The sequence below is a fragment of the Poecilia formosa genome, unplaced genomic scaffold, assembly GCF_000485575.1.
Source record: "Poecilia formosa unplaced genomic scaffold, Poecilia_formosa-5.1.2 Scaffold511, whole genome shotgun sequence".
NCBI lineage: Eukaryota > Metazoa > Chordata > Actinopteri > Cyprinodontiformes > Poeciliidae > Poecilia > Poecilia formosa.
In genome coordinates, this window is record NW_006800450.1 from 75,313 (window position 1) to 93,329 (window position 18,017).

At 37.8% G+C, this 18,017-nt stretch overlaps 1 protein-coding gene across 3 annotated transcripts in view; it reads left to right on the forward strand.

Annotated features, from left to right (window-relative positions):
• fah (fumarylacetoacetate hydrolase (fumarylacetoacetase)) overlaps positions 1-18,017 on the forward strand; it is a 138,398-nt gene that overhangs the window by 40,786 nt on the left and 79,595 nt on the right. For all 3 annotated transcript variants that reach the window (XM_016664784.1, XM_007579192.2, XM_016664785.1), the window contains exons 7-8: positions 11,590-11,642; positions 12,219-12,318. In XM_016664784.1, coding sequence (XP_016520270.1) covers positions 11,590-11,642; positions 12,219-12,318 — 153 coding nt within the window. The remainder of the gene's footprint in view (positions 1-11,589; positions 11,643-12,218; positions 12,319-18,017) is intronic.

Genomic DNA, 18,017 nt, shown 5'->3' on the forward strand with positions numbered 1-18,017 from the left:
CTGCTTAAAAGTACAACTACAGCAAAACAAATTATTTTAAATGTACAGTAAAGGTATTTTTGATTTTCTAAGATCAAAGTGCTGATTTTAAGAATTAAGAAACTTAAAGAGTATAGCTGAACATTTTCAATATGAACGCATTTCATTCCAGACATTTTCTAATTAATGTTATACTAGTTTTGATTATATGCTTGACTAACTGATGTTACAGTTTAACATGAGTTAAGCTATTCATATGAGACTACAAGCTAGACTAGTTCAAATCATGTTAACTTTAACTAAATTGTGTTCTACTAATTAAATTGCAATTATTAAAAGTATTATGTGTTCTTAGTTTGTGTTTCCTTAAGTTTTTAGTGTTTTCCTCTCCCTGTGGGAGATAACTTGTCATATCTCTGCTGCCTGCTCGACTGAGACACTGCCTGTGTGCCAGAGTTAATTTATGGCGTGGTTCCTCCCTGATAACAGACAGTCCCTCCTGCAGGCCCTCTAAGATGTTATTCAATCCACTATTTTCGCATGCTCTACGATTAACTGTATTAATACTAAGAATGATCAAATTTGTGTCCTCAACACAATCCACATTCTTAGGGGAGAAAGACTCACCTGGTATAAATTAAATTTTTAGCTATTCGAGTAATGCTTAAGAGAAATTTATTTAATCAAAGAATGTCATGAATATGTGTGTAGGGCTGCACTGATTGCAGTTTTCTGGCCGATTCCTGGTTACCAATCTATAAAACGCCTGACCTGCCGATTTTGATTTTGGCTGATATGAATTGTTTTTGTCTGAAATGTCGCTAAATATAGCAAGAAAGTCACTGAGTTGGCAACAGTGGGGTGAATATAGTTAACTATAAACATGCAGACCTGACCTTGTGGGCCAGTCTGTCAGTCAAACCTCTCACTGTAGAGTAGAAGAGGACAGAGACTGATTTTTAAACCTTTGCTGACGAAGATAAGATTAGGGAATAAGATGGGCTTCACATGTAAGTATCGGCCAATCACGATCCTCCAAAATTAAGGAAATCGGCGCCCAGAAGTCAAGTGGTTGATAAATCAGTTGGCCAATAAATGTATCCATACATACATACATACATACATGTATATAATGTAAACAGCATTGCCAGAGATGCAATAAGTTTATAGCAGGTTGTCATAATCCGTGTTTCTGTGTATTTATTTTAAGGTTTTTCTGTCCTGAGTCTCTGTTGTTTCTGCATCTTCCCCGTTGATTGCTTCCCAGGTGTGTCTAGTTACCTGATTACCCCGTGTGTATTTAAGTCCACCTGTTGTTTCTGTCTCTTGTCGGGTTCTCGTCTTATGTCAGTTGTTGTCTACTGCGTGCTTGCCAGTTGGTTAGCTTAGCTCTCGTTATTCAGTCTTCAGTTGCTACCGGTATTAGCTGTATGCTAACCTCTCTGCTGTGCTGCCTGTCATCCTGGACTGAGCTTTTGTTCATCAATAAATCACCATTTTCATCTACATCCTGGGTCTACCTGCGTCTCTTCTCTCCACCGCAAACCCCACTCCCTGACACAGGTGTGTGAGTGGCCTAATGATCGGACTGCTGATTGCAGTCAGTCCACATTGTTAGCAGAACTAGAGGGCTCCAAAACCAAATTTTGCTTAGGGCCCCATGGAGGCTTCGGCCGGCCCTGATCATCATATTCGTTCACCGGCCCGAGAGTCCAGAAGATGCGCCGTCCCTCACTTCACAGGTTGTAGATGAGAATAGCCGTTAGCCTAGCATTGCTAGCATCAGCTAGCCTGGTGCTGTTAAGAACATCTCAAAAGACTATCCAGGGGACCATGGGATCAGTGGCTCGCCTTGGCAAAGAGAGGAGTGGAGGCAGAGGTGAAAAAGAAACTCCATCTTTGTTGCCATTAATATGTCCAGGAATGCGCCAACAATGACTGTTTACAGTTGTAACCTTCCGTCACAACAGCATAAACAACTCAACTCACTTACAGCAGTTGTTTTTTTACTTAAAGGAAAATTTCAAGGTGCACACAATGGGTACAGCAGTATCACTGCACGTGCACAAAGTCATTTACACATTGTAGTCAACAATTTATCGACATACTTCCCAGGTGCCGTAAAAAATTTTATTTAATCTTGATGTGTTTTCATGTCAGTTCTACATAAATAAGAATGTGGAACAAAAAAGAATAACATGAATGAATCCACTATCAGACTAACATGTTATAATATTGATTTATACTGTTCTTTTATTATTTGGTTAAACTTGTTTATTTGAGCAAGTGACAGGTATAACTAAAACGTTTTTTTTGTAAGAATTGTTTGGAAATGTATATTTTGTATTAATTATACATTCAATTGATCCACTGTTGCTTGCTATTGTAGCAGCAGTTTTTTTCTTTAGTATCATGTGCTTCAATTACTTATAATCCTTAATCAGAATATGTTGCTCGTTTGGTGTGAGGGATGGCGTACACAATTTATCTAGCATAGCATCAGTTAATCTGTGATTGCTTTCATGGTCTGCTGAAGAAATCTGTTGACACGCATTGAACTGAATTACTTCAGCTTGGCTCAACATAGTCTCACCCTACGGTCGCACCTCCTGAGCCCATTTTCATCTTTGTGAAATGAATAAAGCCAGGATGAACTGATGGCGCTATGTCAAGCCTGGCTTTATCTCTTATCCTGGATTTTGTAATACTACTTTTGTAAAACAGCCCTCAGGATAGCAGATTAAACTGGGATTTTCAGAATATTCTTACTTAATTAGGTTTCGATTCGGTTTCACAACAGTGGGAAGACATAAGTTATCATGCCGATTTATCCTGTGCAGCTGTTCCTGCTAGTTAAGCCTGGAGCCTTATCTGTTAAGTCACCGGCCATGCTGATTAGAAACCTAGGTGTTTTCTCCATGACTTACTTGTCTGCTTGTTTCTGTCTTTTTAACTCTCTGCATCAAAATAACACTAATTATTTATGGTATTCTGTCAAGTACTATTATGATTTTAACATTGTAATGTTAGAAAATACCATTATCAATTTTAAAATGACCCATACAGACTATGTTACTGTTAGATTGTGTTTCTGTTAGATTGTGTTTTTGTTCTAGTTTTATGGAAAGGCCTTTAATAAATATTAAAGGCATTTAATAGACCATCTGTCTAGGTTGAGGGAGCTAGACAAATGGGTCATAAAGCAACAAGTGTATGGTAATTAAGTCAAGCCATATAATTAAACAAATGTCCAGTTTAAATAACAGAACATTTAAAATACTCACTCAATTAGGTACAACTAGCTAGTACTGAGTTGGGCCCCCTTTTGCCTTCAGAACTGCCTAGATTCAACAAGGTATTGGAAACATTCCTCAGAGAGTCTGGTCCATATTGACATGAAAGCATCACACAGTTGCTGCAGATTTGTTTGCTGCACATCCATAATGCGAATCTCCCATTACACCACATCCCAAAGGTACTGTATTGGATTGAGATCTGGTGACTGTGGAAGAATTCGAGTCCAGTAAACTCATTGTCGTGTTCAGGAAACCAGTCTGAGAGGATTTGCATTTTATGACATGGCACGTTATCCTGCTTGAAGTAGCCATCAGAAGATTGGTATACTGTACTTATTAGTACCATTTGAGCATCATGTCAACGCCACAGCCTGCCTGAGTGTTGTTGCTGACCATGTCCATCCCTTATGACCACAGTGTACCAATACACAGTGTACCAGTATATCCCCCACACCATTGCACCACCACCACCAGCCTGAACCATTGACACAAGGCAGGACTGAGCCAGGCTTTCATGTTGTTGACGCCAAATTCTGACTCTATTGTCTGAATGTCGCAGCAAAAATCGAGACTCATCAGACCAGGCAACGTTTTTCCAATCTTCTATTGTCCAATTTTGGTGAGCCTGTGCAAATTGTAGCCTCAGTTTCCTGTTCTCAGCTGACAGGAGTGGTACACACTGTGGTCTTCTGCTGCTGTAGTCCATCTGCCTCAAGGTTTGACGTGTTGTGCGTTCAGAGATGCTCTTCTGCATACCTCGGTTGTAACGAGAGGTTATTTAAGTTACTGTTGCCATTTTATCAGCTTGAACCAGTCTGGCCATTCTCCTCTGGGATCAACAAGGCATTTACGCCCACAGAATTGACGCTCACTGGATATTTTCTCTTTTTCGGACCATTCTCTGTAAACCCTAGAAAATCTAGTGTACGTGAAAATCCAGTAGATCAGCAGTTTCCGAAATACTCAAACCAGGTTAAGGTTGTTTATTTGAGCAAATGACAAGTATGACGGGTTGTTGTTTTCAGTTAAGAATGGTTAAGAAATTTATATTTTAGGCTAATTACACATTTAATCTATCTCCTATTCTTTGCTATTATAGTAGCAGTTTTTTTTTCTTTAGTATGTTGCGCTTCAATTCCTCATAATCCTAAATCAAAAGATGTTGTGTGATTGGTGTGCAGTATAGTGTACGCAGTTTGTCTAGCATAGAATCAATGAGTCTGTGATCGATCTCATGGTCTGCCGAAGAAATCTGTTGACTTGCATTCGCCTAAATTATTTGAGTTTGGCTCGACATAGTCACACCTCTTGAGCCTGGTTTGGTCTTTGTGAATTTGATAAAAGCAGGATGAACTGATGGCGCTATGTCCACCCTGGCTTTGTCTCTTATCCTGGATTTTGTAATCCTACTTTTGTGAAACAGCCCTCAGTTACACAAAAGAGAATAACTGTAAAACAGTTATTCTCTTTTACAATACTGTATGCTGCATTTATGGTTGTGCAACTCTGTTTTTTCCTTTTTCTTGTTTATTAGATAATTGGTTTTGAGGTAATTTTTTCAGTATTCCAGTTTCATTTTGTCATAGCTCATTCACTAATCTGATTTGATTCCCATTTTATTCTTCTACATATTCCTTTTGTCTTGTCAGTAGTTAGATTACATGCCAGTAGTTAATGAAAGAGATCAATTACAGAATGTTTCAGCTGTAAAGAATTTACATTTTATGAATAATCTAATAATAAATGATTGATTATAATTATTAATAATTACATAAGCCTAATATTAATGTGAATTCTGATTCCCAAAAGAAGACAGAGAAGAATGCACAAGAAGAAACTGATGAAGTGATATAGAATTATTTTTGATGTTCATGAAAGGAAAACGGTAATTGCAGGAAAGGGAAAACGATTTGCTGATGGCAACATTATCTCAGCTGGTGCCCCCTCCAGGAACGAATCACAGCTAAACAGAATGTCAGACCAGGTGTAGCTTCTATGGAAAGAAAAGTAACTGAGAGAAAGCAAAACTTTAATAGTTGAAATAGTGGGAAATAATGCAAATTGTAGAGGAGTAGAATAAGAACATGAGAAAAAGTGGTCATTTTGTCTTTCAGTAGCCTAAGCCTATCGCAGAATGACAGGATAACCTAAGCCAGTCTCACTATAAACTTTAAAAGGAAGTTTATAGTGAGAATATGGAAAGATTTTTTGGAGGGTTTTACAAATGAATTAAAAATAGAAATCCACTTCTGTGTGTTTCACAGGTGATTACACTGATTTCTACTCCTCCAAGGATCACGCCACTAATGTCGGCATCATGTTTCGAGGAAAAGAGAATGCTTTGATGCCAAACTGGTACATGCCATGCTAATATCTAGAGCAACAAACCAAATTAATAATAAAATTTCATGAATAATATTTAAAGATAGAAAGTCAGCCTAAGTCCTGCAGATGTCATTATGCTCATGTAAAATAAATTAATTTCTTTATGTTGTTCAAGGATTTTCATGTTTACACATGTTTTTCAAGACGACAGCTTGATAACGGAGGGTTGCATGTTTTCAATTTACTAAATTAGAAACAGGAATAAATAACATTATTATGGTTTAACATGTGATTATCACTTTTTATTGATACTGAAACATTTGATTTAAAAACTTTGTACCAAGTTTAAGTAAATTTATAGAAAGTTCTAGCCATCAGTTTTCCAGTTCGGTAAGTTTGTGCAAAAACACAACCCAAATTGTTGTTTGTGTGGTTTTGTTGTTTAAAACTGGGTTATGATGTTTGGCAGGTTGAGGCTTCCAGTGGGATACCATGGCAGAGCATCATCACTGGTTGTGTCTGGAACCCCAATTCACCGCCCTTGTGGCCAGATGAGGCCTGATCAAAGTAATCTCCTAATGTTTGCCAGTGTTGGGTATCATTAATGTCCTTTTTAATTTAATTACGAATTACACATTTTTGTGTTACTCATTAATTGAAGCAGACAAACCTATTTTGAAGATGGTTTTTCAAATACTGTTTCACATCTTCTTCTCTTCATATCAAAAAGTATAAGTTTAACTAGTGACCTGAGTAGAGCATAAAACCAACCTGAAGATATTTTGACATAGTAGAGACTACCTAGACCAGGGGTCACCAACCTTTTTGAGACTGGGACCTGCCTCACGAGTACAGAGTAACACGAAGGACTACTTGTTTGATACAGACATAAATTATATTGGCTCAGCCAGCCTTTATAACAATAATACATGTGATTACATGCTGCCTGATCATATTAATGTTAGGGACTACTCACAACAGTTATCAGTAATGATTTACCATGGCAACAATGGTTAATTCCTATTATGTGATCAGAAGTTCTTAGTTCACAGAGTTTAAAGTTTGATTCCCTTTTGGAGCTCTTCTGTGTGATTCTAAATTTCCCACAAGTGACTAAGAGTATGGATTGTTGCAATAGCATCTGCAGCTGTACGGGAGGATCAAACTCTGCTCATTCATCTTTAGCTTACAGAAAAAGCACCAAGCCGCCAAATAAACAAAAGTAAACTGAGCAATAAGATTTAGGCTTTGGCGTGCCCACCCCCACAGACTCGCTACATACAAGATGTTTTGACACAAAAGATCTGCTTTTCTCCACAATTTTATTAACAATAAAAGGGTTGGATAATACCTTGAGATGCAAGTTTGCATCTCAAGGTATGCAGAGTAAAAAAAGAAAATAATTTCTGGAATTTGTATGCAATTTCAATGCATACCTTGAGATGCATTCCCACTCTGCATACCTGCATCTCAAGGTATGCAGAGTGGGTACTCCGTTAGCTGCAGGCGCTACTGCCTTCCGATAATGTTCTGCAGGCATCTGAGCATAATTCTGAACTTTAACTGTAGAAAAGAGTTTTATACATACAGCAATTTATTGTAAATGTTTTTATAATTTACTTTTTTTTTTAATCTAAATATAAACAAATGTTACTTCAATGTAAAAACATTTAATATGTATATATTTTTTTTCTTGGCAGTGCTCCTTAATGACAATGGCTATTTTTAGAACTTGCTCTGGGGGCGACTGACAATGTCCCCTCAGGCGACTAGGTGCCCGCGGACACCATTTTGGTGACCCCTGACCTAGACTTTATTGTCAGAGGGACTTCTTTTTTTCCTCTTGGCTTTTCCCTTGAGGGAATCTATCTGAGCTTGGCTTCTCGGACTTTATCTCCCATGCATCTTACATGAGCTATTCCTCTGATGTATTAATTTCTGATCTTATCCATTGTTGAGGTTCTCCTTGGGAGTGACATGTCCTTCTCTGCTACTTACAACTCTGCTCCCTGCCTCTTTGTCGTTGCCACTGTCTCTAAACCAAACAGCATTGCAGGTCACACCACCATCTTGTACACCTTTCCTTTCATCCTTTCTGATACTCTTTTATCACAAAGCACACCTGACACTTTTCTCCACCCATTCCAACCTGGGTGGACACGTTTCTTTACTTCTTTTTCATGCTCCAACTACTTAAAATCCTTCACCTTCTTATCTCTGTTCTCTGTAACCTCATGTCCACTTGAGTCCCTCTCATTCACACACGTATTCTGTCTTGCTATATCTAACCTACATTTCTCTCCTTTCCAGGGCAAACCTTCATCTCTCAAGATTTTCCTCCACCTGTTCTGTGCTCTCTGTAAACTATGATGTTTACAGATGTTTGCAGTGTCATCTGTAAACATCATAGTGTATGGAGATTCCTGTCTAACCTCATTTGTCAACCTGTCCATCACCACATAAACAAGAAAGGGCTCAGTGCTGTTCCTCAGTGAAATTCCACTTACACCTTTGTTGTGTCTACCACTAGGTGGTGTACGAGAATAAGTTAGACTGAGGGAGAGAAGGAGAAGAAGAGATAAGATGGCGGAGAGGATGACCTGATGTTACTGTACTGCTGAGCGAGTTCTGAATAAACGCTGTTAAGAGTTCTTTGTCTACTTCAGCTTTTACCTCGTCCTGGCTTCCAAACATAACAACCTTGAACTCCTTTTTGTCACTCCAAAGCACATCTCACCACAGTCTTACAGCTCTCATACATAACACATCCTGCACCACTCTAACATAGTTCTCTGCTACTCAAATTCAAATACAAAATTACTTTAGTGATCCAAAGGGAAGTTAAATGTTGTAACTCATATTAATTCATATGAATTATTGTAGATAGTATAGCTGTTGGCAGGAAAGATCTCTTGTAGCGGTCTGTATTACAGCAAATCTGAAGAAGTGTTTGACTGAAGATACTCTGTTTTCCCAAGACAAGGTTGTCCATAACTTTCTTGGTTTCATGAAGAATCATCATCTTCATAGGCTCCACAGTCGTACCCAGAACAGAACCAGCCTTCTTTATCAGGCTGTTAAGCCATTTTAGGTCCCTGGTTCTGAGGCTGCTGCCCTAACTGCAGAAGATATGACACTCTCAACAACAGACTTATAGAAGATCTGCATCATCTTGCTGCAAACCTTGAATGATCTTAGTTTCCTCAAGAAGTCCAGTCTGCTTTGTCCCTACTTATAGACACTTCACTGTTGCATCTCCAATCCAATCTGTTGTCCAGATGAACACCGAGGAATTTATATTCCTCAACCACCTCCACTTCTTCTCCCATGATGGAAATAGGGTTTGATCTAACCCTATTTCTACTGAAATATCTAGACTTTCTTATGCAGTACCATAACTCCTATCTTGGAATACAGTCATATGCTTTCTCTAGATCTATAAAAACACAATGCAGCACTGTATGACATTCTCTGAACTTCTCTATCAAAATCTGCAAAGACGGAATCTGTAGTACGTTTTTCTCACATAAAACCATATTGCTGCTTATAGATGCCCACTTCTGACCTCAGTGTAACTTCAAAAACTTTTTTCCATAACTTCATTGAATTTATCTACTTTATACCTCTGTAGTTCCCACAAAAAATGTCCCACTTTTTCTTAGCTGCTCTCTTTCTCTGTACCCACACTTGCACTTCCTTGTTCCACCACTAACTCTTCTTGACAACTTTCCCTCCAGAAGACACCGACTACCCTCCTACCTCTCTCCCTGATGGTATGAGCAGTAGTTGTCCAGTTTTCTGGGGGTTCCTCGTGGTTAACCAGAGTCTGTCCCATCTCCTCCTGAAAGCCACACAGCTTTCTTTCTTTTTAATTTTTTCAGCTTCCACCACTTTGTCCTCGACTCTGCTTTTGTTCTCTTCACCTTTCTCACCTTCAGAGTCATCCTACACACCACCATCTTGTGTTGTCCAGCAACACTCTCACCTACGAGCAGAGGTAGGAGCACACAGGTGGATTACTTCTTGTGAGGACGATGCAATCTGCAGGAATTCAGTGACTGCAAGGTGGTGTAGGGTCTGTAAGAGAATAAATTCATTAACTTCTGGCTCGTTGTATTCTCTTGTCCTCCCGGATTCAATGATGCCATGCGTGGACACAAAAGCCACACAGAGATAACAACCAGCGCTCCACGTCATACATTTTCAGAGTTTATTCCAACATTTAAAAGTATAAATTCACATCAACAACACAGACACTTCATACACACCAAGACAGACCTTCATTCACCTGAGACACATAGAATAGGGAAAAATGCCAAAACAGGAAAAAAAGGCAAAGACAAACGCTTTCCAAGTACAATCATAACATTTATTAGACAAACTAATGAAGCTGACATAACTCATAATAACATTACAAACCAGCATCCAATTCAATTTTTACCTTACTCCACAAACATCCACACACCAAGACAAACTTATGGGGAACCATTTCACTGACGCACCATTCCCCGGACACAGCATGACGGGTAACCCCGGAGCGATTTGAAGTTAAGGTTACGGGTCCTATAGTTTTAAAGGAGGGTGTGGTTCCCTTCTCTCCTGTAATTAGGGGACTGTCCTTAGCTAAGTTCATTTAAATCTAGTTTATGTTCCTGTAAAAGCCTTTTCTTTAAGATTAAAGAAGCGTTATTTTCTTTTGAGTGGAGACAGATGTTTTTTATTACTCTACCAGAGAGGAAGCTCTGCTCTGGCGACAAGACCAGATTGTTTAACAACAGCTGTTAAATCTTATCAAGGTGGTCAAAATGTTAAACTCATACACAGAGCCACTACCCCCTGTGAATGCCTGCTCAGTCTAGCTGTGTTTTAAATTATAGAGAACTACAAACTAAATTATTTAATTCAACTTAATGTATTATATTTCAATAGAAACATCCTACATAAGAGATTACGCTGATTTAACCATGGATATAATTTAGAGCTGAATTTTCTTATTTAAAGCACTATTAATTTTGTCAAATATTTTGAACATATAATCAAGTCTAAAAACTAGCATATTTGAAATTTATTTTCTTAACAGGTCACTGACAATCTTGTGCATCGTCTGCAAAAGAGGTAATCTACCTGTGTGCCCCTACCTCCGCTCTTCTATGTCACCCCATGTTCCTGCCTCTTCTGGAAGAAAGTATTCACTATAGCCATTTCCATCCTTTTTGCAAAGTCTACCACCATCTGTCTTTCTGCGTTCCTGTTCTGGAGGCCAAACCTCCCCTTCACTTTCTCATCACCTCTGTTCCCTGCTTCAACATGTCCATTGCAATCTCCCCCAATCACCACTCTCTGACGTCTGTGGATATTCTGCATCACTTTATCTAACTCACTCCAGAATTTCTCCTTCTCTTCTAACCACATTTTTCCAATATATATATTCCCTAGCTAGCACTGTTAGTCATGTTTGTATATGTACAGCTCACAGATTTTGTCTTGCTCTCTGTTGCACTACAGCTCCTCCCTAACATTGGAGTCCGCCGGGAATGTGAAGCATAGCTATCAAAGCTTTGCCACCAATGATAGCAAATAAGCAGTTTTTCCATAACGTTAAGTTGTTTCTTCATCACTAACACAGCTGCAGTAAACCAGTAATCTTGAGCCTGTACATTCTGTGTGGGGAGCATTTTCCTGGATTTATTTCTCACCGGGAGAAATGTATTTCAGATGGCAGGAGGACCAATGGGAGGAGGTAGAGTAGCTCAGTTCTTTTCACAGTCTTATACTGTCAGGACATAGGGATAGTTTTAACAAATATGTAAAAAAAAAATCATTTTTATAAAAATGACCTACTGGAGCTTTAATAACTATGAGCATGACTGGTAGCTCAAATAGAAATAAAATTTTTGTCCTAAACATCGTGGAGTAAAGAAAGATGTATTTTGAGAAATTATCTGACTTATTATGCTTCATGTAACAACATTTACCTTTTGCCTTTCAGCAAAACCTCCAATCTTTGGTCCTTCCAAGCAACTGGACATTGAGCTTGAGATGGTAATTATTCTGTTCTTTCTATGAACCAGAGAGACAGAGTACAGAGTAGAGTGATAATGTGAAGACACAAACTATTGACTAGAGAAAGGTCTTTCTCGTCAGTATATTTTAATGCATGTTAACATACATCGGTGTCGTTGTTGCTGGTGTAATAGAAAATTTAATTTTTAACCTTATTTCTGATGGAAATGCTGAATGCCTGATCTGGCAGTCTTAAAAACTTGGCATGTGTGGAATGCATTGTTGGTACTTTTGTTTGACCCTGCAACTATTTTTCCTGCCATAAAACCATTCCCTCCAAAGAGGTGAGGGACAGTTCATGAGGTGGGGGTAAGGATTGTCTTTGTGGTCCATCTGGCAATAGAGATAAGATCAGACTTTTGCTGTGGCTATATAACCATGTAATGTGTGTCGTTCAGGGCTCTTCTCCTGACTGCGTTTAGTCTTCGAATGCTTTTGGCTTCGAATAAAGACACTTAAAGACAAAGATTAATCTTTCTCTTATTATTGAAACAGATTCTCATTCTTTGATAAATGAAATTTCCATAACTCTGGAACTTCCTTTTTTGTTAACAGGCATTCTTTGTTGGTGGAGAAAGTCAGCTGGGGGAGCCTATTCCCATCAACAAAGCCCATGAACATATCTTTGGGATGGTACTTATGAATGACTGGAGCGGTAAGAATTTTTTTATTGATATGACTTAAAAATGAGTAGTCATCTAACAAAATGTAGTACACAAAAATCTAATCATCCAGAATGATTTGAATTCAAACTTGCTGACTGACTTTTAAATCAAAGAAAACTGAATTAGTTCCAATGCGGTCCTTTGATTCAAATACACTTTGCTGCAGCAAACAGAAAGGGGCAGGGACAGACCATTGTCAGTCTCGTACCTTATTTGGAAATGGGACCATTGCACTAAGGAAGTGAAGGGGGTACTATTTCCTATATTATCCGCAGTTTCCCGTTTTTATTTTCTTTTAAAATCTGTGATATATCTTCACCTTTAGGAAGGAGTTTCACTCTCAGTATGTTTTTGAACTTCTCTCTCATTTACTTCAGCACAGCTCACAGTTTTTTTTAACAAATTCTGTAGATTTCGCTTTACTTCTAAATCTGCTCCTTTGTCGCATCTTTTCGGGCCTGCTACCGCCTTTAGTAGTGTAAGGGTGGTAGCACAACTAATATAATTACTAAATCAGAATACCACAAAGTCTTTATTATTTATTATTAATTCTGGCATTACTGGAACAGTAAAGGAGCAATTCCCTCACAAAAGAACATATCTTTTCATTTTCTTAAGGAAGTAGAGCTAATTAAATGACATAAAAAAGACCTGAAAGTTATTCCAGTTTCATTTAATGGCCAACCTGTTGAAACTGTGGCAAATTTTAAATGCCCTGTCATTCCTGGACAGTCAGCTCAGCTTTGATGAAAACACTGACTATATCTTTAAGAACTGTTCTCAGAGACTCTATCTTTTAAGAAGACCTAGTGATCTTGGGGTTACCCAACTTGAGGTTGTTGAGTTAAAATGTTAAAACTTAACATTCTAACTAGAGTTTTAACTTAACTCAAGTTAAAACAACATCTTAACTCAAGTTTTAACTTTTCATCTCAGTTGGTTTGGTCACATGTGCAGACTAAGAATCTTTTAAGAATACTTTGAATGGCAGATATAACCGCAGGTAAATAGTGGTGAAACCAAAACCAACTCTGTCTCAACTGTTTGCTGAAAGAACATGAAAGAAATAATTTAGCAGGGAGCATCCATCCTCTTTATTCATCAGCTTGACCCTCTGAGCTCATGAAGATGTTACTGTGTTCCTCTGGCAACTAAGAACATCTATTAGACGTCATTTACTGATGGTGCAATAATTATTCTTAACCAAACTAAATAACATTTACCTGTAGCGTGCTAAGTGTTTTGCTCTATTCACAAATTGTTGATAATGTGATTCTATGAATATGATTCATCGCTTTAGAGTTGAAGGAAAATTTCCATGTTGATAGACTAAATCGTTTCGTCTTATTTTTTCCTATATATAAGACTCTACCAATAAAAAGTCTCTCAGAATAACATACATGGTACCATAAAAACAAAAATGTGAATTTTTGCTTGTATCTGTTTAACAACCCTGGTTGGAACAACCTGGGTTGTTATTCTTCTGTTAACCTAATTAATTTGTTTGTTATTGACTTTTGCTCAATTAAATTTCTTACGTATACATAGTTCATCATGTTGTTTTTCATGTCTCCTTATTTCTTTTGTTCCTCCTATAAATAATGTTTATATATTTCCATCAATTATAACGTATGAAAGTATTGTTTGTCATTTAATAAGCTCTACATCCTTAAGAAAATGAAATGTGTTTTATAAGATAATTTATCTTTTACGGTGCCAGTAATGCCAGAATTAATAGTAAATAATAAAGATGCTGTGGTATTCTGACTGAGTAATGTAATTATATTAGTTGTGTTACCACCCCCATGACAAGCCCGAAAAGATGCGACTAAGAAGCAGATTTAGAAGTACACAGAAAGCTATAGGCTTAAGCCTATGGATATGTAAACGTTACAATAAAGCTTCTTTATAAGCTTTAAAGCTTATAAAGCTAGGCTTTAAAGCTTATAAAGCTAGGCTTTAAAGCTTATAAAGCTAGGCTCAAAATCCATAGTCAAAAAATGCATCCCTGTTCTAACTTGGAGAAATAAAAGGTTAAAGGTGAAATAACTTTTTCTACATAACCAGAATAGTTCCATGAACTGCTGGTATAAGTTTTAAATCAGTAAGACAATATTTGAGGAGAATAGAGAGGGGATGCATATCATGGCAGGCTGGAAATCCATGTTGCCAAAAAATGCATCCCTGTGCTAACTTTAAGAAATAAAGACTTAAGAGTGAAATAACTTTTTCTACATGATTAGAGTAGTTCTGTAAACTACTGGTATGAGTTTTATATCAATAAGATAATATTTGGGGAGAAAAGAGAGGGGGTGCATATTTTGGCAGGCTGGAAATCCATATTGCCAAAAAATGCATCCCTGTTCTAACTTGGAGAAATAAAAGGTTAAGGGTGAAATAACGTTTTCTACATAACCAAAATAGTTCAATGAACTGCTGGTATAAGTTTTAAATCAGTAAGACAATATTTGAGGAGAATAGAGAGGGGATGCATATTGTGGCAGGCTGGAAATCCATATTGCCAAAAAATGCATCCCAGTGCTAATTTTGAGAAATAAAGAGTTAAGAGTGAAATAACTTTTTCTACATAACCAGAGTAATTCCATGATCTGCTGGTAGAAGTTTTAAATCAATAGGATAATATTTGAGGAAAATAAAGAGGGGATCCGATCCATATTTTGGCAGGCTGGAAAAGCAAATTGCCAAAAAATGCATCCCTGTGCTAACTTGGGGAAATAAAGAGCTGAAAGGATTTCACCTTTTCTACGTAATGACAATTGTTCTCTGAGCTAATGCTATAATTTTTATATCAACAGGATGGATGAAAATATTTTCAGGCTCATAAATTAAAATGCATTCCCTCCTGCATTAACAGACTAGAAAGTTAAGCATGATGTAAAATGTTCAACATAATGGGCCTCTGTTTTGTAATGCTTCTAAGCTGTTATGGTATCAAAAGAAAAAGCAGAGAATTTCAAACCATTTGCGGAGAACGTTTTCAACAGACACGGACTGAAAAGAAGTTCGACTCATGTGTCAATGAAGGTGTAAAAACCGTATTTATTTCAAGTAATTTGCGAAATAAAGACCACCATTTTAGGGATTACATGGTTAAGAAACGTGATAATGTTACAAATATCTTTAAAATTTCCTCTTCGGTCATATTTCAGTCCGGTTTCTCGTCAATATACGAGACTTTAGAGCGATACGCACTCCCACGAGAGGGGATGAAATTTTGGGCAGGCATGCGTTTCTGGGCATAACACTGGAGCGTCTTGTTGCAGAGAAACAAGCGCAGGGCTCCCATTAATTTGTAGTTATCATGAGTTAAAATTTTCATGAAAGTAAAATGTTCGTTTTTGTGGCGCATCTGCATCTTATTTTGAAGGGATATGTAAACGTTACAATAACGACCAGAGTCAGAGAGGGTTAGGGCAGTGGTCGAGACCAGAGGAGAGGAATAGAGCTCGTGAGTTTTAAGTCTGGTTCACACAGCACGATTCAAGATCTGATAAAAGTACAACAGCTTCGATTCCACCCACGAACATCCCGATTCCAGAAGAAAATCCCGTAAAACCCCACAACCTACCATACGTCAATTTAGAGTAATAAGCATGTCTGACGATGTAAAAGCAATAGTGATAGTTTGTGGACTCATTTTAAGCGATAAACGACATAACAAAAAGAAAAAACGTTGGATAAAAGACTGCAGGAGCAGTCGCTCTATTTGCTACACTATGCACTAAACTGGTGTTCTATCAGACAGCCATACGCTGTCAGGATAGCATACATGCAGTTAGTACGCATGCCCGCGCATGCGCATTAAGAAGTCCGACCGTCAGCGGAGTTGTCAGTTCAGCATATGCAACAAGTTATGACGAAAATAAGTCATTAAATTGTTTATAATATGATAACTAGATATATATACATGCGTTGTCGTGGTTTCAAAGTCTATTTAAAGCAGGTCTAGCTGCAGCTGCAGTTAACTACAACACACGCCCTTGTAAAACTCATTAACCTAAGTCAGGATGCCATACTGCTGTAAATAACAAAGTGTATGATGATCCACGTCATGATTCTATGTTGATGATTAAATAAAGTCATATGGTAATAACAGCGTATAGATGTCTGAGCTAAGTGCATGACTATGTGACAACGTATGCTGATCTGACACCGGGCTCTCAACTTTGCGCCTTGTCAGCTGTTGGGGATTCCCCTCCGTGCTTACGTCACCGCATTTTCTGATTGGCTACCTGTCACATTCAACAGGTTGCGTTCTTGCTCCCAGTCAGGGAAAACCCCACACGCTGCAAGGGCTAAGACAATCCAACATGTTGAATTCCTGATTTTAGATGGGAGCGGTACAACGTTCTACGTAATGCACCACACACTGCAGGATGATCAGTTACAATTATCAGTCTTAGAACTCGGAACATCAGGGGAAAATTGGGGCAAAAAATTTAAAATTGTGTCATGTGACCTTCCACTTACCGCCCCTCCGGGCAGCAGTAAAATTGCAAAGCCTTGTCCGGTCCGTGGTGACGGAAAGGTTGGGGACCACTGGGCTAATGCACAATGGAATGATTAAACTTACACAGCTGCTGACAAAGAACTATATGTGCCTGCTTAAAAGCTATCCATGTTTGAAGTTTATTCACATTTTCTTGAAGAAAATCATGCATTTTGACTTCTTAGTGGTGTTAATCATGGTGAAAGCCTTGTCATAAATTCAAACTTGGTGAATCTCTTCTGGACACTCTCATAGTCGGTGACCAATCACAGTGACCAATCCACTGTGGTCACTTAAGAAAAAGGAACAAAAACAAATAAACAAAAATACAATGTGATCTTAATTCAGCATTTATTTAATTACCACTCCAAGAATGCCCCTTGCTGCACACTGTCAGAATGGCAGATAAATGTCTAGTTAACATGAATGGTTGTTATAAAGTGTAATATCATAATTTCTTAATGCAAGAAGCATTATGACTAGAGCTGAACAAAATTATTCTGATCAAATATTTGTATGGCAAAAGTTCATACAGTCTACCATTGTTATTCAGAATGGTTGTTAATCATTTATAGTTTTAGACATGAGTGCATCTCATCACTTAATGAGTATTCAAAATTATTTCCAACCAGACACTGTGGCTTGTGGATGTTTGCAAGAAGTTTATTAATAAATAAATAGAATACACCAGTTTTACATTTGACAACAGATGTCTAAAATGTAGCTTATTTACTTAGCTGGTGGATGTTGATTCCTGCTCCTTCTTCCCCACTTACTTGTCCCCTCAGACCCCCCTTCACATGGAGAAAATAGTAACACAAAAATGACTTTCCTAATTTTCATGGAGAATATTTCATCTGCTTCTTTCTCTTTGGTCAAACAGGGACTTCTTTCTCTCGTGGCTAAAGTCAGCAAAGCAAAGAACACCAGCACCATGTCACATCAGCCAAGTTGCTAAATAGGGATAACTTTGACTAACATAGTACCTTTTAATTTGCTCTATTAAAACTGAAGGGAAAAATCTATTTACTTGCCTTTAAAATACGTTTAAAATTAAAGGCTAACCTTACAGTTATGGCGGTTAGCTAGCAATTAGCTTGATTTGTTCATAGCTAACATTACAAAGAAAGAGAAACATAGTCAATGTTTTTTTCCCAAAGAAAATGTAAAGTTAAGACG